The sequence below is a fragment of the Schistocerca piceifrons genome, chromosome 1 (genome assembly GCF_021461385.2).
Source record: "Schistocerca piceifrons isolate TAMUIC-IGC-003096 chromosome 1, iqSchPice1.1, whole genome shotgun sequence".
Classification (NCBI taxonomy): Eukaryota; Metazoa; Arthropoda; class Insecta; order Orthoptera; family Acrididae; genus Schistocerca; species Schistocerca piceifrons.
Genome location: NC_060138.1, coordinates 280,860,938 through 280,884,501, shown reverse-complemented (window position 1 = coordinate 280,884,501; position 23,564 = coordinate 280,860,938). Strand labels below are relative to the sequence as shown.

At 37.6% G+C, this 23,564-nt stretch overlaps 1 protein-coding gene across 4 annotated transcripts in view; it reads left to right on the top strand.

The window, feature by feature from the left end:
• Nucleotides 1–22,471, top strand: part of LOC124785083 (diacylglycerol lipase-beta-like) — an 853,236-nt gene extending 830,765 nt beyond the window's left edge. For all 4 annotated transcript variants that reach the window (XM_047254152.1, XM_047254151.1, XM_047254150.1 and 1 more), the window contains 2 exons: nt 5,301–5,413; nt 20,368–22,471. In XM_047254152.1, the coding sequence (XP_047110108.1) occupies nt 5,301–5,413; nt 20,368–20,554 (300 nt within the window). In that variant the 3' untranslated portion in view covers nt 20,555–22,471. The remainder of the gene's footprint in view (nt 1–5,300; nt 5,414–20,367) is intronic.
• Nucleotides 22,472–23,564: the final 1,093 nt, after the last annotated feature.

Sequence of the window (23,564 nt, the reverse complement as noted above, 5' to 3'; positions counted from 1 at the left end):
TCTATATGTTGGGTGCAGCTGTTTCGCATATCTACATCACAATTTTGTAAATGTCTCTTTGGCAACACCTCTTCATAGACCTATAGACAGCTATTGTTTTTACCTACAGCTGTTCGCATTTCAGAGTTGAAAGCTGTCAAAAATGCTTCCAGATGTCAGGGATTTCCTGAAGTTGACTCAATTGTAGAAGTGTCTTAGTAGTAAATAATACATGTGTTATAACTTCAGCAAGCATGACACAGCATTTTTTCACTTTTGTAAGTGTTGATGACACCATATCTCATGAATTACATGCTGTGCATTGAAATACAGAAGTTGTTTAAGTACATTCAGTGGCATGTGTGGATATCATCTGCAAAATATGTTGCAAATAGAGTTAAAAACGAAGATGTAATAAATTTAAATATCATGCATGATTTGGCAGTTTTTTGAGCATCTCTGAACTTTGTGTGGCTCCATGATATAATTTTGTAGGTGTATTTAGTGGAATAGTTGGATACTGTCTACAAAATTTATTGGAAATAGAGTTAGTAGAACAGGAGTGATAAATTTAAATGTCACACATCATGCATCTTATTGTTTGATATCATGTCTCCTGAACTATGACGTTAGGTGGTTCTTACCCCCACAACAACTGTTGTCCAGCAGTAAGGGATATGTGTACCAAGTTTGGTTGAAATCACTTCAGTGGTTTATGTCTGTACATACATATCTATGTACATATGTACGTATGTTACCCCTGACAGTTGGTTGTACTAAGTCACAATTAATCTTACACTTCTGTGCACTTCAATAAGAGGGAATGAGTTGATGAGTACGAAGCGATCACTGCACCACCATTCTCAGACTTGTCATACTCACAGAACTTCAGCAGGATAGAAGGAAGCCTTTATACCACTTATCTAATGTGGTGCCTTGATTTCTAATATATGCAACCCACAACAATATACTTGTACTCACTCCATTTATGATCTCTAACAGTTGTGTCAGTTTCTCAGTGCTTAATTTTAAGTATGAAATAACTGAACCTTCTTTGAAAACTGGAAAATACATTAACAAAATTCTAAAAAGCAATTGAAAATCACACTATGTGGAGTTTTGAGATAACGAATAGTACTGATAAAGATCATTCAGAGCTGTTTAGTTCCACTTATCATTGGTTCTTGATAACAACTTTCCCATCAAACATACAGGATACAGGACATAGTAACCTTCCCAATTACCATGCAGGTCACAGCAATCAAATGGTCACAACACATCAATACAAGCTGTTCACAACAAACAGAAGAAAAATACTGTATGAAGGAAATGAAAATTCAGAAAATATGAAACAAAGTAATAGAAAGAAACATACTAGACAAATATAATGTATGAAAAATGTTCCGCATTTCAATGCTTTTCATACAATAATTTGAAACCAGGTTTTCCTTGACATAAATTATAGGAAATCCAGATGCAAATTACTTAATGTTATAACTTCAAGTTGAACAAATATATTTCAAGGAAGACGCAATACATGAAAGTCACAGATCAAGTAAACAGAGTAAGACGTGTGTAAACTTTAACAGTCAAATCATAACTGATCCGAGTCTAGCGGCCGTTGGCTCACTGGCCTCTTAGGTGGCGCTGCTGCTGCATGGCTGGCAGGCAGCGCCGCATGTAGAGGACGCACGTAACTGCGTGGCGGCACTTTGAAAGATCAGCGAGTCACAACACTTGAAGTTTATTGTCATAAATATCCTGATTTTTTGGGCATTTGTGTGTGACAGTGGCCCAGTGTTGGATTGTGTGGGAATGTGCGGGATTACGTAAAAGCTGTCAATCACCAAGGTGCTGGTCAACTTTGACAGAGGAGGAACACCAATAGTTCTGAAGCACATTGTACCCTTTCACATCAGTGGCCATCATTTGAGAATGGGTAATGGACTCCCTCCAACATTGTGTGTCATCCCACATCATTGATCGGAGACTAGCACCAGCTGGACTATAGAATTACAATCTCATTCATAGGCTTCTGTTAACATCAGTACAGAAACAGCTGTGTGTGGTTTGGTGTGTTGATAAGGCAGCAAGCTGATGAATAGTGTTGCATTGTGTTCAGCACAGTTCTGCACTACCCTGGATGAACATTGTTGGTGAGTATTACTTTGACCGAGGAAGAGGTTCCATTCTTCAATGTTTTGGAAAGAGAGTTGTCTTACTACTAATGTCATGAGGTGATACACTGTTGGCTGTGTCTTCAGGTCACAGCTGTTAGGATGCCACAATGGTACATTATGGATATCCTGCATCATCATGTGTTACATCTGATGCAAAAGTATCATGGTGCCATTTTTCAACAGAACAATGCTCATCCTCACATGGCATGTGTCTGTATGAAGTGCCTGTGTGACATTGAGGTACTCCTGTAGCCAGCAAGATCCCCAGCAGTAACCATATACAGAATGTGAAGGACCAGTGAAACAGTTGTGGACTGCTTGCTTCAGGAGAGGATACAACAGCTTTATGACACCATTGCCAAACAAATCAGTGCATGGAACAAGCCAGATGCAGTGCAATGCCATACTGATAAGTAGAATCATAGTACAAATTCTGTTCTGTAATCACTGAAATAACTCTCTCAATCTGTGAAGTTTCATTTTCTTTTTTTCTCCCATTCTGGGTGGCTTTGGCAGGCAGTGTATTACAATATGGCACAAGAGTTTTATTTGAATATTCTGTTCCACTATTGTCAACAGTGCATTATTACAAACTTGTGCTACAGTTGGACAGCAGGAATAGTCCATTCATTTGAATTAATGTTAGAGGTGATCTGCCTCATATAGTGTGGGCTTTATGATCCTGTTTTATGTTACTTTCCCTAATTTTGAGTACAGCCACAATCTGCCTTTAAAGTATGCTTGTCTACACACATCAGTGTATTTCTGTAAAGTTTTTCATGCATACTTTAATATTGAACCATTTCAGATAGGCCATTGCTCCCATTCATTCCTACTGAATGTTGCAGTACTAGGAATCCACCACACAGGATAATGTATGTTTGGCTTTTCCAACCCATGTGCAGAGAAACTATATTGTGGGGCACAAAGCTATGGAGTGTACTGTAATTTTTCTCTAGCCAGAGATCTCTATTGTATATGTTTATAATAAGATACATTTTACTTTCGACCTAAGTTGTAATAATTTATAATCATAACATTTTTGTTCTCCTTTTTATTTGAGTGGATCTAATAAATGTCAGTATCCAGGTATTTTTAGTGTCTTGAGGAATGCTGATTGTGTAGCTCAGATAATGATTCAAAAGGCAAGGTGCATAGCATCCATTAGTTGTTAAATTAGTACGAAAATTTTATTAGTAATAACCTTTACAAAGTATGTGAAACTAAGACAATACATTAAAAATGTGAGTGCATACTGCTGAATAGGGGACTTACAGCAAACACAAAGTGAGGTAGCATAATGGTTATCACACTGGATTTGCATTTGGGAGAATGACAGTTCATCCACATTTGACCATATAGATTTAGGTTTCTGCAATTTCTGTGAATTGTTCCAGACAAATACCAAGATGATTCATTTGAAAGTGCACAACCTATTACCTTCGCATCCCCTCTAATGACCTCAATGTTGATGAGACAGTAAACCCTAATTTTCCTCCCTACCTTGTCATACACTGATGTTATGGGTGTCTTGCAACCTTAAAATGGCTATGTTCAATATGTGAACTTTTTTCTGACACTGTCAGTTTTTACCCCTCTTACTTTTAATCTGTGCTTCATAATTAATGATTTTAGGAGAAGTTATTTCAATAAACATGTTTAAAAACAACTGAAGAACTTTTTTTCCACCATCAGTCTTCTGATTGGCATGATGCAAGCAGCTGGTGCTTCTTCTCCTGTGCCAGTCTCTTCATTTCAGAGTACACACACAACCAACATCCTTGATCATTTGTTGGGTGTACTCAAATTTCTGTATACCCATACAATTTTTGCCCTCTGTGATTCCCTCTAGTTCCATGGAAGTTATTTCCTGATATCTTTTCTGTGCATGTGTTGGCTATTTTTGATATGTGTATTTTTAATGGAGTATGTATCCACAACAAAGAATCAATAATAAAGTAAGAAACAATCTTCCATCAGGAATAAATGGAAAGAAAGTAGGCTCAGTGTTGATTACAGAATGTAAATTAGTCATGGAAGACACTGTGGATAAAAACTAAGTAATTTGTTGACTGTTTGGTTGCTCAGGGATTGCACTGTAAAAGTACTCTCTTGCCACTCATTAAGTGCAACAAGCATCCTCCGTCAAGGATTTTTTCTCCATTTTCTGCTATGTGTTTCTTTTTCTTTTCAAAAGCATAGTACAAGTAAAATACAGTAGCTATTACCATGTTGGGGATATGGAAACTGAAAAATGAAACCATTCCATTCTGCAAAAAATATTGAAAGTGATACATATCAAACTGAATTATTACCACAGCCACATGGTTTTCTCTTGATCAGTCTCTAATACAGTTGAAACAACAGACACCTGAGAATTGATGAACATTTGTTTGTGACATCGTTCTTGCCTAACTTGCTCCACCTCATATAACAGCCCACACTGCACTGTTTGCTGTCACCATACAACAGCATTACTCAGTCTCTTTGTAGAAGTAATGGTCATTCTTCATGTTCTGCTGTCACTGTCAACACACATCATTATAGTGAATATCACACTGTGTGGATGAGATCATAAAAATCCTCCTTGAAACTCATTTTCTGCTGATACGGGGTCTCACATTTGATACAAGACTGATAATAACAGTAAGGAAATTAGATTTTACATTAAATCTGTTTCATTCTGTGTAAAATTCAATGGCAAACTGAAAATCGTGTAAATATCTTAGACTTTAAAACTGTACTAGTTAACAACTGTTTTAATGACACAAAGAAATGGTGTGAGAGGATGAAGTACCGAAAATATGTAAATGTACTGTCTAAAAATAATTAAAAGAAACAAAAAGTAAGGTGAAAGGATAACAATTAGAAAGAAGTTAAAAAAGGTGAACTAGTAACAAACAACACAAAGTTGACACCAGTGCAGACAGAAGTAAGTTACAATAAACATGACAAGCAATGTACAGTGATTATTTACATTCTTTCCTTTCATCTAGTCTCATTAATTTTTTGCTTTATATGCTATTAATCACATGCCTATTTTTGCAGATTACGTTGTATCTGTCACATTTTGTTCTCAAATATGTGAACTTCTTAGGTACGAAACAAGATAAATTATTTTATTTTATGAATGTTTTACAGGAATCTGCCGTTTTTGAGAGGGATTTTACTGTTAGACGATTCTCCCGCACACAGCTGTACATGCCAGGACGAATTCTCCATATTACTCACAGAAAGAAAACAAAAACTGAAAGGTAACACTGAAAGAGGAATATTTTGGTTTTAGTATTAGAAAAGAAAATTAAGAAATTGGACTTCTTTAATGATTAAGTGATCAACTGTAAAGTGGATTTGAAGCAGTTCTCCACTCCTGTCGCTTTTCAGTTATTCTTTTCATTTCAGCACACTGCAGTATCCTACAGGATTTAAAATTTGCCTTGTATATTCATGTCTCAGCTTGCTGCAGAACTCCTTCCCCTCCATCATCCCTTCAACTACAGTTTTCAGTTAAAGCTCAAGCCATAATATGTGCCCCAACCATTTTATGTTTATAAATAATTATATTCATTATCATGTAAAATACACGAAAGCAGGCACTCATCTATAGCTTAGATGTGTGAGGCTGCAGGTGTGAGTGTTTGGGTGTCTGTGCAGTTGTGTGTATTAGAAAAGATTGCTGTATGGTGTGGCAGGTGGCAGTTGATGCTAAATAATGAAAAGTGTGAGGTGATCCACAAGAGTTCCAAAAGAAATCCATTGGAATTCGATTACTCGATAAATAGTACAATTCTCAAGGCTGTCAATTCAACTAAGTACCTGGGTGCTAAAATTACAAACTTCAGTTGGAAAGACCACATAGATAATATTGTGGGGAAGGTGAGCCAAAGGTTGCGTTTCATTGGCAGGACACTTAGAAGGTGCAAAAAGTCCACTAAAGAGACAGCTTACACTACACTCGTTCATCCTCTGTTAGAATATTGCTGCGCGGTGTGGGATCCTTGCCAGGTGGGACTGATGGAGGACATCGAAAGGGTGCAAAAAAAGGGCAGCTCGTTCTGTATTATCACGTAATAGGGGAGAGAGTGTGGCAGATATGATACGCGAGTTGGGACGGAAGTCATTAAAGCAAAGACGTTTTTCGTTGCGGCGAGATCTATTTACGAAATTTCAATCACCAACTTTCTCTTCCAAATACGAAAATATTTTGTTGAGCCCAACCTACATAGGTAGGAATGATCATCAAAATAAAATAAGAGAAATCAGAGCTCGAACAGAAAGGTTTAGGTGTTCATTTTTCTCGTGCACTGTTCGGGAGTGGAATGGTAGAGAGATAGTATGATTGTGGTTGGATGAACCCTCTGCCAAGCACTTAAATGTGAATTGCAGAGTAATCATGTAGATGTAGATGTAGATGTAGAATGTGAATGTGTGCACTGTTGCTAGTGTAAGTACGAGAGCTCAAAAGCTAGTGTAAATGTTGTATTCTGGTGAGTGTTTCTATTTGCCACACATCGGTCAGCTATAGGTGAGTGCTTGCCTTTTCATTATTTTATGTATTATTCATCTACATCTACATCATACTCCACAAGCCACCTAATGGTGTGTGGTGGAGGGTACTTTTGGTACCACTATCTGATCCCTCCAACCCTGTTCGACTCGCAAATAGTGCATGGGAAGAATGATTGTTGGTAAGCCTCTGTACTGGCTCTAATTTCTCGAATTTTCTCCTTGTGATCAATATGCAAGATGTATGTGGGGTGGAAGTAATATATTGTCTGACTCCTCCTGAAAAGTGCTCTCCTACAATTTCAATATCAAATCTCACCATGATTCACGATGCCTCTCTTGTAACGTCTGCCAGTGGAATTTGTTTAGCATCTCTGTAACCCTCTCTCACCAGCTAAACGATCCTGTGATGAAACGCGCCACTCTTCATTAGATCTTCTCTTTCTCTCCTCTATCAGTCCTAACTGATAGGTATTCCAGATAGATGAGTTACATTTCCTTAAGATTCTTCCGATGAATCTCAGTCTGGTATCTGCTTTTCTCACTACCTGTTTTATAAGGTCAGTCCACTTAAGGTTGCTCTGGACAGTTACGTCTAGATATTTTATGGAAGACGCTGTCTCCAGCTGTTTGTCATCAATAGTGTAGCTGTACAGTTTGGATTTCTTTTAATATGTATGCGCAGTATGTTACATTTATTTACGTACAGGGTCAACTCCAGAGTTTGCACCATTCATCAATCCTCTGCAGGTCATTCTGCAAATTCTTACTATCTTCTGGTGTTGCTATTTGGTATAAACAACTGCATCAACTGTAAATAGCCTTAAAGAGCATCCAACACTTTTTACTAGATCATTTATATATATTGTGAACAGCAACAGTCTTATCACACTTCCCTGTGGTACTCCGGATATTACCTTTACGTTTGTTGATTCAGTGCCATTAAGAGCGATGTGTTGAGTTCTGCCTGCAAGAAAGTCTTGAATCCAATTGCAGGTCTGCTCCAATGCCCCATAAGCTTGTAATTTTTTCATTAAATGGCCATGTGGGGTGGTGTCAAATGCCTTACTGAAATCAAGGAACATGGCATCAACAGAAATTTCTGGTGTTTGTTATATGTGCATTATTAGGCTCTTTCTACCTCATTGATTCACTGCAAGGTGTCTTCAATCTCTATTCAGTCAATCTGTTTGATCTTGAACAGACTCCTGAAGTAACACATTTCAAAGGCTTCTAATTATTTACTTTATTTCTTTCCCATTGTTATGTACTGCTTCATACAAAGCTGTACTCCAAACATAACTTTTCATAAATCTTTTTCTGGTCACAGGATTCATGTTTTTGGATTTTACCAGTTGCTTCTGTTTATAATTAGCCCTTTTATCTTCAGCAATCATTGCTACTACATCTTTCCTGCATCTTCCTTATTTATATGTTCAACATCATAGGTAGCAGAATTTATCTACATCTTCAAAATATTTTTCTCCAAGTCTAACATTTAGCCATCCAGAATGTCCAGCCACTATGTTCTTGATTACATTAGTTTTCCTTTTTATTTGTGTATATACTACAGCCATCAGTCAGCACATATTCCATTTCATCAAGCATCTGATTGCATTCATGCTGTTTTTCCCTCCCCCTGACCACTGCTAAGTCATCAGTGAACCATATCATGACTGACTTTTTGTCTGTTAACAGAAAACTTCCACACTGAGACAGCCTTTTACTTCCCTCATTGCCTGTACACTACACACAAATTATCAGTAGTGATAATGAGCAATCTTACCTGACAGTTTTCCTATCTGGTCTCTTGTATCAATTCTTTACTGCTCTTACTACCAGTCTGCTTTATCAAGAAAATGGAATCTCTTCCACCCCTGTAATAACCTAAGAATGAAAAACATTTTATCTCATTGCACATTATCAATAGTTTCTCCAAATATACAAATATAAAGTATGTTTCCTTATTTTTCCAATAAATATGCCCACTGTTATTTGTCGCAATGTTAAAATAGCTTCTCATATGTCCCTACTTTTCCTAAAACTAAATTAACCTCCTTCTAACTTCTGGCGGTTTTCAGCGACAAGAGGAAGCAAAGTGGTGCGGGTGTGCAAGACTCACATGTTCCCTTCATGATTGGCCTTACTTGGAGGTGCTTTGCAGATCTTCTTTTCAGGATAGTCAGCTGCGATGATCTGTCCAACTTTTTCTCTGAAGATATGATGCTGTTTGGAGGAATTTTCTCTACTTTTAAAATGATTGCATACACTCAAAATACTTTTAAATCAATCCTACTATACTTCACTTCCACAAACAGATCACCACATAATAGTTCGCACATAAATGAATCATATTTCGTAACCACAATGGCTCACGGTCCATCGAAACTGTAAAGTACTTTTACAATAAATACAGTTCCAAAAATCTCTCAAGGTTCTCGCAAGTCCACCATCTGCAACTCTAGAGAGTCAGTAAGTGAGTAAGTAAATAAAAGTATGTAAAAATTGTCTTTCTTTTCTTTTACATAATTCAACTGTTCATAATAATGACTGACATAGCAGCATCACAGAGCAAGGCACGCTTGCTCCAATTGTTGATCATGTAACTTCTGTGATGAGTGAGGCAACCACTTGCCCATGCCGTTTGACCGTCACTGTTGCTGTATTCTCCCGATACCTGTCCATCCTGCACACACAGTTTTTGTTTCCTAAACCCTGTACATTATAATGCAAAACTGATAGATCATTCTCATGAGGACTGAAGTCTGATTGAGACACAAATGAAACACACACACTTGTATCTGGTGTTGCACTGGTGGAAGGATTTATTGTTCTAAAAAAACATCACTTTTGTCCTGCTGATGTATTGTTTTACTGACCTGGCATTTTGTGGTTTTTTCCCCAAGTATTCATTATTTTTGTCCTTGACAGGGATGGCCTGTGCAGCACAACACTGCACATTCAGTTTGTTGTTCACTACTTCTTGAATCTGTGTTATAACTAAGTCCTTCCTTAGTCTCTTGAGATGTAAGCCATGGGATGTGTGGAATCTTCTTCCTAAGCAGCTTATGACCACAAATGTAACATTTTTGAGTTTCATGCATATATTTAGAATCTGTTTACTGACTGGATCTGGTTATTTGCTCTTCTTTATTTATGCATGACAAGATTGGCAAGTCATGTTGGTTGTGAACAGAGAAGACAATCATATGGTTTAAGCTTCTCAGCTCATGTGGTCTTCTTTTGGGTGAGACCACTAGGTCTTTAATTTCGTTTTTTGCTACATCATTTGTTCCCACTAAGAACATGAAAAAAGTTGTTATTTGTTGTTGCTGTTTTCATGTCATGGCCCATGGAAGTCACTGCCTGAAATTACAATCTGTACAGGTTTTTGATAGAATTTCATCAATCACAATATTTTGTCTGTGGAATGTTTCCTTCCATTATAACAATATTTTGTCTGTTTGTACCACTTGGTTTAAAGTGAATAATATTCGTTTTTTTTCTGTCTTTACATTTAGATTCTCTCTTTCAATGTGAGCTCTTGCCTTTTCAGTAAACTTCAACTAGGCTGGGCTCACTGCCAGCATAGCAGACACCTAATGTATTGTCTGCATAATAGTGATCAATTGGTTATTGTCAAGAGAACTTGGGAAATCATTTACATAGCATATGAATAGGACTGGACCTAAAATGGAGCCTTGAGGAACACCAAAATGTATATTTCTTATACTTGATCTCCTCGCCAGTATTGCTCCATTGGAGTACATAATCTCCATGCACTGCTGTCTACCCTTTAAATATGTTTCTAGCAATTGTATGAGTTTTCCAGTGATACCACTCTTTGCAATTTTTGATAAGAGCATGTCATGATGTACTCTATCAAAAGCCCTTGAGAGGTCCAGGAATACTCCTACTGCTTGGGATTTTTCATTTCTTTTTTCAAGTATAAGATGAACAAATTGTACTGCTACTGATGTGGTACTTCGACCTCTTCTGAAACCGTGCTGGAAATCACTTGATAGCTCAGCATTGCACCTGGTTTCACTATGCTAGTTATTTTGTGATTGCTTCTAGACTGAAATTCAGCTGCTATCTTCTGTCCTTGACTATCTGCAAATAGGTTTATTTTACATGTTTTTGCTAGTTGATGATAACTATTTTCAGGCCTTCTGGTGCTTCGGTGTTGCATGGTGGTACTGTTTGTTTTGTCTTTTTTGTCCATATTAGTTGATTATCCATCTTGAGGAACACTTAATTTTGATTCACTGTCAGCAACTACATTCACAGTTGAATTGCTTTTTTTGTGTGATTGAAAGCGACTCTTGTCATTCCTTGTTTCTGATGACCTTTTTCTTCCCATGTGGTTTGATGCAGCTTGTTGGGATATCACAGTCTACAGTTGAAAGCACTTCAAAAGGCTTTTTGTGCACAAAGTTTGTGTCACTGGTACTTTTACCATTTACATAATTTTATAGTTCTTGCATGCTGTTTTTGTAAGTGACTTTAGTCTAATTTTTGCTAGCAGGCGCAATGCTTTGTGGAACTTGTTGAGTATTTGGCTCACTTTTTCCAAGCTGAAAATTTGAGATAGCACTTTCAGGACGCTTATTATAAACTGTAAGCTGGACGCACTTTCCTTTAACTTTATGATTTCGTCTTTACAATTTCCACATGCCTTCTTTTTAATGACATAATTAACTCATTTCTGTGGAGAAACATGTTGAACTTTCATGTTGGCTGCCATGTTACAATGATGAGCGTATGAACATATATAAAAGAAAGATACAGGTGGGGTAGAAAGTACCAGTGGGGCTATGAGGCTGGCACAGGGGCAGAAGGATGGACCTGAATGTGTACAGGAGAAAATTCTCTGAAAGTGGGCTTTGGAAGGTTGGCTAGTTATTATCTTCCCTACATGCTCACATTCCTATTAGAACCTTTTCTTTTCATTGAGTTGTGATCTATGAGGGCTGGTCAAAAAGTATATGGTTTTTATTTATAGAACCAATCTTTATTGAGATACAATGAAAAGGACAGTTGCTACTAGCCATACTGAGCTGCAGATAGGCACAACAAAAAGACTGTCAGAAAGTGAGCTTTCGGCCAACAAGGCCCTCATCGGAAATAGACAACCTAATACTGCTGCCACTGCTGGAAGCATCGCTGAAAAGCCTCTTTTGATATGGTGTGGAGCTCTCCACCAGATTCTGCATAACGTCTTCCCTGTTCTGATCTAGTCGTTTTCAGAATCTTTTTCAGCTTAGGCAAAAGCCAAGAGTCACTCAGGGTTAGGTCAGAGGAATAGGGGACTGCCAAATTACAGCCTTGTTGTGCTTGGTTTAAAAAAAAAAAAAAAAAAAAAAAAAAAAAAAAAAAAAAAAAAAAAAAAAAAAAAAAAAAAAAAAAAAAACACAAACCCTCAGAATTAATTGAAAGTGATGAATGGGTCCACTATTGTGGTGACGGTGCTGACTGCCCACTGCCCACAAGCCCAACTATTTGTGACTCACAGCTTCATGAAGATGATGCGTAGTACTCCTTATTGACATTCATACCTTCTGAGGCATACTCATGATGGACCACTTCCTTGGAGTAAAACAAAGGTCAGCGTGACTTTCACATTGATGCAGACCCACCTCACTTTTTTGGGACTCAGGGATGGTGGATGCTTCCATTATGATGACTGCAACTTTCTTTATGGGTCATACCCACAAGTCCAGGCCTCATAATCAGTAATCACTGGTTAAGAAAGTTAGGGTTGCTGTACACAGTATCCAGCATGTCCTGTGGAATCTCCAAATGAAGTTGCTTCTGCCCAGTTGTTAGCAGCTTTGACACAGATTTGCTGAGATCCAAATGTTCTATTAAGGTGGAATAAATGGATCCAGTACTAATTTTAACATCCTCTGCAAGTTCTCTGATCATGGATTGTCTATCTTGCATCACCAGGGTCCTTACATGTTCAGTAACTACCTCATTTGCAGATGTTGAGCACCTACCTGCACATGCTTCAGTCTTCACTGATCAGTGGCCACCTTTGAAGCAGTAGTACCATTCCTATATCTGTGTAGCACCCATCGCTTTGTCCCCAGACACTTGTTGAATCTTGTGAAGTCTTTCAATTTGAGAATTGGCATGCATAAAACAAAATTTGATTCAATAATGTTGTTCCTGTTTTTCTGTCATTTTACCCACAGTAAAAAATCCGATGACTACCACTTACACATGGTCACTTGTCAGAGGCTAGCCAGTGACTGGTTATTTCCTCAGTCTTGAAATAGATTAGGCATGCACACTGTGTATGCCTACAGACATACAGAGTGTGTGCACACTAATTACATTGTTGGTTTCAACAATAAAAATAAGGTCAGTACTTTATGAACAGCCCTTGTACAAGTGGTAGGCATGAAGTTTTAACTACCAAACTATCATCTCAAAAACAAGAAGCTGCAGTCATGAGACTTGGTGATGGTTCATCTGCCAATGTGGACTTTCTTTTTCTCTCCAAATGATCAGTGGCTTGGCAGAGGCCTTGGTTAGCTGTTGTTGTGGTCTTCAGTCCGGAGACTGGTTTGATGCAGCTCTCCATGCTACTCTATCCTGTGCAAGTTTCTTCATCGCCCAATACCTACTGCAACCTACATCCTTCTGAATCTGCTTAGTGTATTCATTTGTTGGTCTCCCTCTACAATTTTTACCCTCCACGCTGCCCCCCCCCCCCCCCCCCCAATACTAAATTGGTGATCCCTTGATGCTTCAGTACATGTCCTACCAACCGATCCCTTCTTCTAGTCAAGTTGTGCCACAGATTTCTCTTCCCCCCAATTCTATTCCATACCTCCTCATTAGTTATGTGATTACCCATCTAATCTTCAGCATTCTTCTGTAGCACCACATTTCAAAAGCTTCTATTCTCTTCTTGTCCAGACTTGGTTAGCTAACATGTCTCAACTGTCACATCTTGAAAATCATGCCTTTGTCATTCTGGAAATGCCTGCAATACAATGCTTTTTCTTCATCTAAGGAAAGATGAAGAGACCACTGGGAGCTATTTCTAGAGAATACAGGAGAGAGGCAGAGGGGATGCAGGGAAAAAAATTAATGATGGTTGTATATTTGCCTTTTTTGGTGACAATGTTTGCTTTTCTTTTTTGTTCCCAGGGTCATAGTGATGTGATTGGATGGCTAAAGACATCATCTGCATTGGCCTGACACAGCTGCAATATTTCTGCTGATGATTTAATTCTGCAAGATCTTCAAAAGGGTGTGAACAGTCATGGGACCCAGCAGGCAGACCCTTTGTCATGATCTAAATGCTGTGCAAGATGTAAACTGATGTACAACTGATTTTCCCTTCCTCAACTCTCACCTCACTTGTAAACAATTAGGCTTCAAGTACCAGGGCCTCCACTTCTCTTGTATATCCTGGCTCATCATAGAGAGATGGTCTACCACTTTGTTCTTCATCATTAAAACTTGTATGACCACGCTCAACATGTCTGGGCCAGCTAACCACAGCGTGATATTATGGTTCATCAATGCCTGACATTTCCACCAACTCAGCAAGATTTGCTGCAGTTTTGATATCTTTCAAATGCAGAAAACAAATTACCACACATCACTTCACTTTACCTTTGGGTTGTATCAATTTGCTTTGGCTCCTCTATTGGCGACATGTATTTCACTGTGTCCACCTGCTTAGCTGGGTGGTAACGTGCTTTCCTCCCATCCAGCGACCCCGGGTTCGATTCCCAGCTGGGCTGGGGATTCCCTCCAGTTGTTGACTGGGTGTTGTGTTGTCCTCATCATCATTTCATCGTCATCACTGGCATGCAAGTCGCCCAATGTGGCGTTGACTGAAATAAGACTTGCACTCAGCAGTTGAACTTCCTTGGATGGGGCTCTAGCCAACAATGCAATATGATCATTTCATTTCATTTCACTGTGTACTGTGACTGCAGACAGACATGTACCAGCAACAAACAAAAAATTAATTATTTAACTTTATTTTTTGAGCTGATCATTCAATCTTTTGACTACCACAGTATCTTCATACAGATTTTTATATTCAATCCAGCTTTTGAATCAACAAGCAGGACTATTCATAATTTTAAGAAAGAAATCCAATGTACATTGGGATATTATTAACAATATTCTGAAAAGAACTTATTTTTGTAAAGTTAGGAACAAATCATAAGCCAAATAATGTGAGTAAATTTTACTTTTCAACTTCCAAGGACACGAAGTAATGAAAAGTATGTTAAGCATATGATAATAGAAACTGCGTACAGTAATGGAAAATCCATATCTGTATGAGGATATACATAGGATGTCTCTGTGAAATGATGTGTTGTACACAAGAAATGGGGATTTTGACATTCAGGTCATTGGCAACAAAGTGGGAGGGGCTCAATCTCATGTGCTATGAATCATCATAGAAACAGGAATTGATATTGAATTTTGGCTAGTCTCTCATTCTTTAGTCAAAACTTTGTCTTGTGCTGTCTGTGTGGGCTGTGGTTACCCCATCCCCGTCTCCCTCCCCCTCCCCCCCTCCTACCCTGTAGCATTATCACCAAAGCTCCATCTTCCATCTGCAACCCCCAAGTTGCTCTCTGTCTAATTTCCCCTCTTCTTATCTTTTAACTAAATACAGGTCTGTCAGTCCATAATCCTACCAAAGCTCTGTTCCACTATTCATACTGAAGGAAACTTACGTATTTTAAAATTATCTGTTACAATGAAATGAAAATGGAAAGAAATATCAGGAGTCTTCAGGAAACTGATGGCAGCAGTGTCAATACTGAAAGAAGGAAAAAAGAAAAAAATCAGTAATTATCAATAGAGATGTGGAAATCACTGTCAGGCGTCATTCGAACTGCAGTGGGTAGAACACAAACAAGTGTTTCCTATCCAAAGATCTAATATCTATCTAATGTAATGAAAACAAAACCATACAATGAAAACACATTTATTAGTCAAAGCGAAGGTCACTGTTGTTCAGTAAATATACTTTATCAATTTATGAAATTCAATAAATGCAGATGACTTCATTTCGAGTTAGCCAAGAAAAAAAGGGAATTAGAATATAACAGGATGTAGTAAGTGGAAGATATCACACTGTAAACATCAAGTCAAGATAGGTGCCTTTTATGCTTGGGCATTGACAAATACATCAGTAAAATATAGACAGACCTGTTTACGGCTCAAGTGCCACAAGTGGCCACTTGTGAGAGAGGCACCAGAGGTGCTCATAGTGCACAATGTCTACACAGGGCACATCATAATTATTAGCAAAAACAACTCATTTCCGCTCTCACCAGATTTTGGTTTATTTTTTATAGGTCTTACAAGAGGCCAAGGAGCAGCAAGGAATGTATGAGGAAAGACGGGCAAAGGGGATGGAGGGGGGGAGGGAGGGGGGAAGGTGAAATGACATGTCACTTGTGTCAAAATATGGAGGAAGAGCCACCAAATAATATGTCTCTTGTGTGGAAAAATGTTCTCAAACTGGCCCAGAATCAATGTGATAAAGGTCAACAATGCAGGAAAAGATAGATTGGTACTTACCATACAGAAGACATGTTACACTGCAGACAGGCACAATTTTCTTTTAAAAAAAAAAAAAAATAAAATAAAAATAAAAAAAATAAAAAAAGGGGACATACACTTAATTCCTACATGAAGTTTCCATTGTTTGGTGATAAAGGTAACATGAAATTTTATGTTGGGCTGGCACACAGTAATGGGAGGTAGTCCTCATGGAATGAACCAAAGCTCATTACGCAACTGATTGAACCTGCCAGAACATCTCCAATTATTCAGGTTTCCTTAATTCAGAAGAGAAAGGAGACTCATCATCAAGACTAAACTAAATAGATGAAATTCCCTTTCTTATACTGTCTTTCACATCAGGTGTGCTTATCATCAAATTATAACAGATAAAGTAGCAAAACTGATTCTTAGCAAAACAATGCCTATCTGCTCAATCATCTAGACTACATTCAGCTTGTTCTATCTTAGGTTACATCTACATCTACACACACACACACACACACACACACACACACACACACCACAAGCCACCATTTGGTGCATAGCAAAGGGTACCTCATACCACTATTAGTTATTCTCTTTCCTCTTCCCCTCACTAATGGTCCACCTGCTTAGCTGGGTGGTAATGTGCTTGCCTCCCATGCACTGGGCCCGGGTTCGATTCCCATCTGGGTCGGAGATTTCCTCCGCTCGTGGACTGGGTGTTGTGTTGTCCTCATCATCCTTCCATCCTCATCATCAGGCGCAAGTTGCCCAGTGTGGCACCAAATGAAATAAGACTTGCACTTGGTGGCTGAACCCAAATGGCACATCCCAGCCAGCAATGCCATATGATCATTTCATTTCCTCTCACTAGCAAAGCGAGGGGAAAATGACTGTCTGTATGTTTCCATGTGACCCATACTTCCTCTTTCCTTTCCTTATGGTACTTGCATGAACTACACATTGTTGGCAGTAGAAGCATTCTGCAATGAGCTGTAAATGCCCATTTTCTAAAATTTTATCAATAGTGTTCCCCAAAAAGAACGCTGTGATCACTCCAGGGATTCCCATTTGAGTTCACAGAGCATATCTGTAATACCTGCCTACTGCTAAGAAATCTAGCAGCCCACCGCTGATTTAATTCGATGTCTTCCTTTAATTCAAGCTGGTGGGAATTCCAAACACTAACACAATACTCAAGAATGGGTCGCACTTGTGTTTGAATGCAGTCTTTCTTATAGATGAGTTACAATCCTTAGAGTTTTCCTAATAAACTAAAGTTGATGATTCACTTTCCTTACTAATGGGTGAATGTGCTCATTCCATTTCATATTGCTTTGCAACTTTATGCTTTGATATTTAATCAACATTGCTGTGTCAAGCAGCTCAGCACTAATACTGTATTCGAATGTTACTGGATTGTTTTCTCTACTCATCTGCATTACCTTACATTTTTCTACATTTAGAGTAAGCTGCCACTCATCACACAAAATAGAAATTCTGAATAATTTACCCTACTTTCACTCAGCAATAACACCTTCCTTACCGTCCAGCATCATTAGCAAATAGTTGCATGATTAGAGATTAGATTAGATGTACTTTTCATTCTAATTGATCCATAGTGAGGAGATCTTCCAGCATGCAGAATATGTCAGAAGAACATGAATAAACAATAAATATTTACAATGAAAACCAAAAATGCTAGTGTACCTTCCACAGATCGCAGGATCCTATCCAACAAATCATTTGTGTATGTAGAGAGCAAGGGCAGTCCTATCACACTTCCCTGGCACACTATAGATGAAACCCGTGTCTCTGATGAACACTCACAATCTGGGCACTATTGCTTAAAATGTCTTTAAACACTCACATATCTGAGCACCTCTTTTCTATGCTCAGATCTCCATTAACAGTCTGCAGTGGGAAACTATGTCAAATGCTGGCTGGAAATCTAGGAACACAGAATCTGCATGTTGCCCTTCATTCACAGTTAACAGGACCTTGTGCAAGAAAAGGGAAAGCTGAGTTCCGCATGTGTGATGCTTTCTAAATCTGTTATGATTTGTAGGCAGAAGCTTTTTATCTCAAGAAAATTTATTATATTCAAACTTAGAATATGCACAAGAATTCTCCAGGAAACCAGTGATAAGGATAGTAGTCTGTAATTTTACAGGTCCATTCTTTTAATTGTTTTACATACAGGAATCACTTGCAATTTTATACAGTCGCCAAAAAGAAAGATTCGCAGTATTTGCAAGCTAAGTAATGGGCCAATGCCAAAGAGTACTCTCTGTAGCAATCCATTTGCTTCTTCAGAGCATGATTTAAAATCAGATTAAACTCTGCCTGCAATGCGGGGTAGCTGCATGGTCTGAGACTAGACACAGTTCATGTGGCTCCCCCCCGTTGAAGATTCGAGTCCACCCTCGGGAATGGGTGGGTGTGTTGTCCTCACCATAAGTTAGTTTATGTTAGATTAAGTAGTGTGTAAGCTTAGGGACCGATGACCTCAGCAGTTTGGTCCCGCAAGACTTTACCACAAATTTCCAAAAAAACTTTGCCTCCTTGTGCATTGCACATCATACTGGATTCTCCTAGTCTTTTTGATGGGTTTATTAATTTTACTAACTGTAGTAATAAAGCATGATTTAAAATCAGATTAATCTTTGCCTCATTGTGCATTGTACTGGAACTAACTGATGTCCATTCATTGTCTGAATAAGAGGTAGACAGCTGTTTATGTACTCTTTCAAACATAAAAACTAACATTTGTAACATCATCACTATGATGATTTCATGATCACTAATCTCTGTCTCTATACTGACACTGTCTGTAAGGTCAGGCCTGTTTAAAGCCACCTCCAACTAATCCTGCATGGTTAGAACACTGCTACGTTACTGGACAAAAACTTTTTTTGGATGATTCTGCAGTTGTTATGTGGCATCAGAATTGAGTGACTGGTAAAAATGTCCAATGATTATGTTGAGTCCACTTAGGCTAGTTAGTTGCATCCAGATAACTTTGAAGTCATACTCACATTTAACTTTGATACAAATAATATTTATATCAATTGCAGTGAACACTCCCCTCCTTTGACATCCAGTCTGTCTTTTCAATATACATTCCATACCTCATTAAATATTTTGGAGTTATCTGCTTTGGGTTTCTTGCAACTCTTAGTTCTGAGTATTATTTTTGCAAAACAACTTCCCTGGGGGGCAATAAATTCAGGGACTTTGTTATGAGTGCCTCAGCAATTTACTGTTAAAAACTTTACATTTGAAATGTCTTTACTTTGTACCTAATCTGATTTTGCTCTTTGCTCATCAAGTTGTGAGTATTCATCAAAGGACCTCAGACTGTAGCCTAGCCTAAAAGCCCCATATACACTCCAGAAGTACTCTAGGTGCTTCCTCCGTGTAGTGCAACTGTGGTCTATCAAGGGGAATCCTAAAATATCCTGTGTATAGGTACTAGATACATAAATTCTGTCAAAACTGAACATTCACTGTTTCATTTTTACAATATGCATTCTCAAAATTCTGTATCAGTCAACTGTAATTGTATAATCGCACATTAGCTGCACCAACACAAACCAAAATGGCTCTAGAATGTGTGGACCCAATCAGCTGATGATTTCATTTCAGTTATGCACTTACATACTACAGTAACAAAATACAATGGTGATTATGAAATCTGCAAAGAGAGTGCATGTACTCTCAACCCAGTACAATTAAAAACCATTGTTTGTTAATGCACACAGATGTTCTATGGCCCTCTATAATAGGTACAAAGTTCTAGCAGATCCTGCAGAATTCTGTAATTATGCTGAATAAATTCTGAATCATATCCCATCATTACTTCAATACGCATTGAAAAACTTTGAGTACACCAAACTAACTCAAATATAGACTATTCAATTGGTAATTTTCAGATCTGAATCCTCTTACCCTTACAACCTGAGACAACAATTTCAATTTGACTTAGCTTTTCCTATTTTTCATGTAACACACTTTTGAACCACTGACTGTTTTAACATAATATCTGAGGGCTTTTTAAAAATTATTTTCCAAATATTTCATAGTATTGTTTGAAAATAATTTATCTCACATAGAATAGTAAGTTATTAGTCATTTTCACATTATTATTTTCTGTATGTAGGAAAAATGGGACAGGTGGTCCTGACTATGAGATGCGCTGGGCCATAGCTGAGGAATTCACAGAATTCCGGATTATGCCACGGATGCTCCTGGATCATCTTCCTGAAAATGTGTATGACATTCTTGGCAGAATTATTCGTGATCAACAGAATGTCAGGCCACAGAAACCATATGTTTCTATTCTTTAATGAAATTGTGCATTTGATACAGAGAAGAATCAGTCCTATGTGTCATTCATTGTGCTCCTGTGATATCAAGTGTTAGTAGACCTCAGAAAATTAACATATTAGCAAAGACCCATTGAGTCTCTACACTGCTCTGTGGTGAAGAAGTGACAACTAGCATCATACTGTATTACCATTTTCATCCAGATGCTTAGCTGTGTTTTGTGAGAAACTTTTCAACCACCCATCATCATATCAATGTTGAAGAATACTGTGACAAAGGCATATGCCACCATTCATTTGTTTAGCTTTAGTTGTAAAAATTCTCAAGTATTTAACAATGTGACAAAGTATTTCACTTATTGAAGGACATCATCTAAGCATCATGAGCTGCACTTGAAATGTTTATTTGCCAAACTGGTATTCAGGTACGTAACCCATTCTCAGTGGCATCTGCTACAGAAGAACAAATTACTGTATGTACATCAATTTCTACAACATGACAGATGTAAATATAATAGCAGAAATGTATGACTAGTTACATCATGTATCTCTATAGGAATGACATGCATCTCAGTTAATGTATTAGGCTATGAAATCCATCCTATCACATACTACATAGGTTGTCATGTATGTTACTGCTGTCAGATCTTTGGCAGTGGCAATCCTTAGTCACATCTGTCATAACTGTCATAGAGGGTAACACATGGAACTGACAGGTCAAAAAGTCTATGTTACCCATCTTTTTTATTTTTAAGATCATATTTATATACATATGTGACATGCATTCATATATGTAAAATACAATCTCTAGACAGTTGGATTATGAAAGTAGAAAATACAAAAAGTATAAAATTGCAAAATAATCCAACATATCACGCTGTATGACACTGATGTCAGACTTGATCCAGAACAGTCACTGCCTAAGATTTGACAGCAGTAACATACTTGACAACCTGTGTGCTGTGTGATACAATGGATTTTATATCCTATTATATCAACTGACATGTATGACATTCATATAGAGATACATACTGTAAGTAGACTTATATTTCTGCTGTTATATATACCTTTGTCATGTTGTAGATACTGATATACATACGGTTGTTTGTTTCTCTGGATAAGATGCCACTGATGATGTGTTATATACCTGAAACACCTTTGGCAAATAAACATTTCAAGTGCAGCTAATCATGTTTAGATGATGTCCTTCAATAAATATCTTGAAACTGTGGAGCACCAAGTGATCAAGATTTTTAAAGTATTTCACTTTATTTTATAATTCCATTTCATTTTGCTGTGTATGATTGTTCCCAGAATGAGACTGATTACCATAACAGTGTAAAACTGTTTTAAAACAGAGATTTCAAGTGTTTTCTTGTGTAAAATCTCTACAAACTAAGAGACTGTAACTGACTCCTTGTCCTTCATAAATACAAGTGCATAAACTTTATATATATTTTTTTGTGAATACCTATAGCTTATAAAAATGTTCATATCAGTTATTCACCATATTCTATTTTATTTTCAACTCTTGTATAATCTCTCAGATAAGCTTATCAGTAAGACAGATTGCTGTACTTATAAAAAAATGAACTGTTATATGTGTGTTATGTTTATTTTTTACACTACTAGAAATTGTATGAGATCTACAGACTGGAAGAAAATCACTGTGATTGTCTTGTATAAGCCAAAATCCAGAAAGCTTTATGAATGTTCAAGGAAAATGTCTCTTTGTCATGAATGAGTAACAGGGAATGAGTGGAGTGTGAGAGTTCATAGAGTATTCTACCTAAATTCATCCTACTTTCTTGCTGAAACAAAAACTAGAGAAGCACAGGCAATACCACTGGTTAAATGCCAGTTACTGTGGACATGTAGTTTAAAGAAAAGAAACCCTTACAACAAAAATTGCAATAATAAACCAGTTGAACAGGTAAATATGTATATAAAAGATTTGCTTCCATAACTATCATCTGTAAAAAAATATGTTTAAAGAGTCTTTCATGACAGCATTCTTACAACTAACGTTTACTGGTTTTTGAAGGTGAAAGAATTAATAATGTTTTGTGAGGCCATAAAAGATAACCAAAAGCTAACTGAACATTTGCATTGCACAAGCCAGAACTAAAAGCATTGTAGAGGGCAGCAGTCTATACAACTGTACAAGAAGATAATCTAGTTGACATCCATGTTCAGATTTCTCAATGTTTCTGTAACACACAGGAGTCAAATGTGTGACCATTCATGTAGCCCTTCTTTATACACATTTAACATCCCATGTTAGTCCTATAGGGCACGGGTCCCACACATTTGAGCAGTTTTCTAGGATGGGTCACACAAGTGTGTTTTAAGCAATCTATTTTGTGGGCTGACTGCATTTTCCCAGTATACTGTTGCATTGCCATGATTGGTAGTAATTCACAGAAGCACTATGAAACAAGCAATCCACCAGCAAAAACAGTTGGTAGCATCATTTTTATTGGTGATGTTGGCCACAGGAAAAATTTCAAGCCAATGGGTGAGTTGACTGATGGCAGTTAGACAATAGGTGTGCCCTTCAGATGATGTTAATGGTCCAACAATTTGTATATGAATGTGTTCATATTGTTGGCTACATGGAACAAAAGTGCAAAGAGGGTCTATCTTATCTCTTATTTTTAAGTTTCTCAAAAAATAAAAATTCAGCAAACATCACAGATTGCTTCTGTGAAAATGTCTGCATAACATATTCTCCTAACTCTGAAAGCAAATAAGAGACAGAATTAGAATTACTCGTGAAATGAATTATAACAGAAGCTTTGTAGTTTCTCACTTGTGTTCTTCATTTTAGGTCTTAGGAGGTCTCTTTTGTAATACCACTACTATTTTTTGGTACTACTGAATAAAATGATGACACTCCCACAGCTGTTGCAAACGGCCCAGAGTTGACCAAACACCATTACATCAGATGCACCAAGAACTGCTGTTATGAAACCAGCAGCTATCACACTGCATGCCAGATGAGGAGGCAGAACTGTAATAACAACAATGC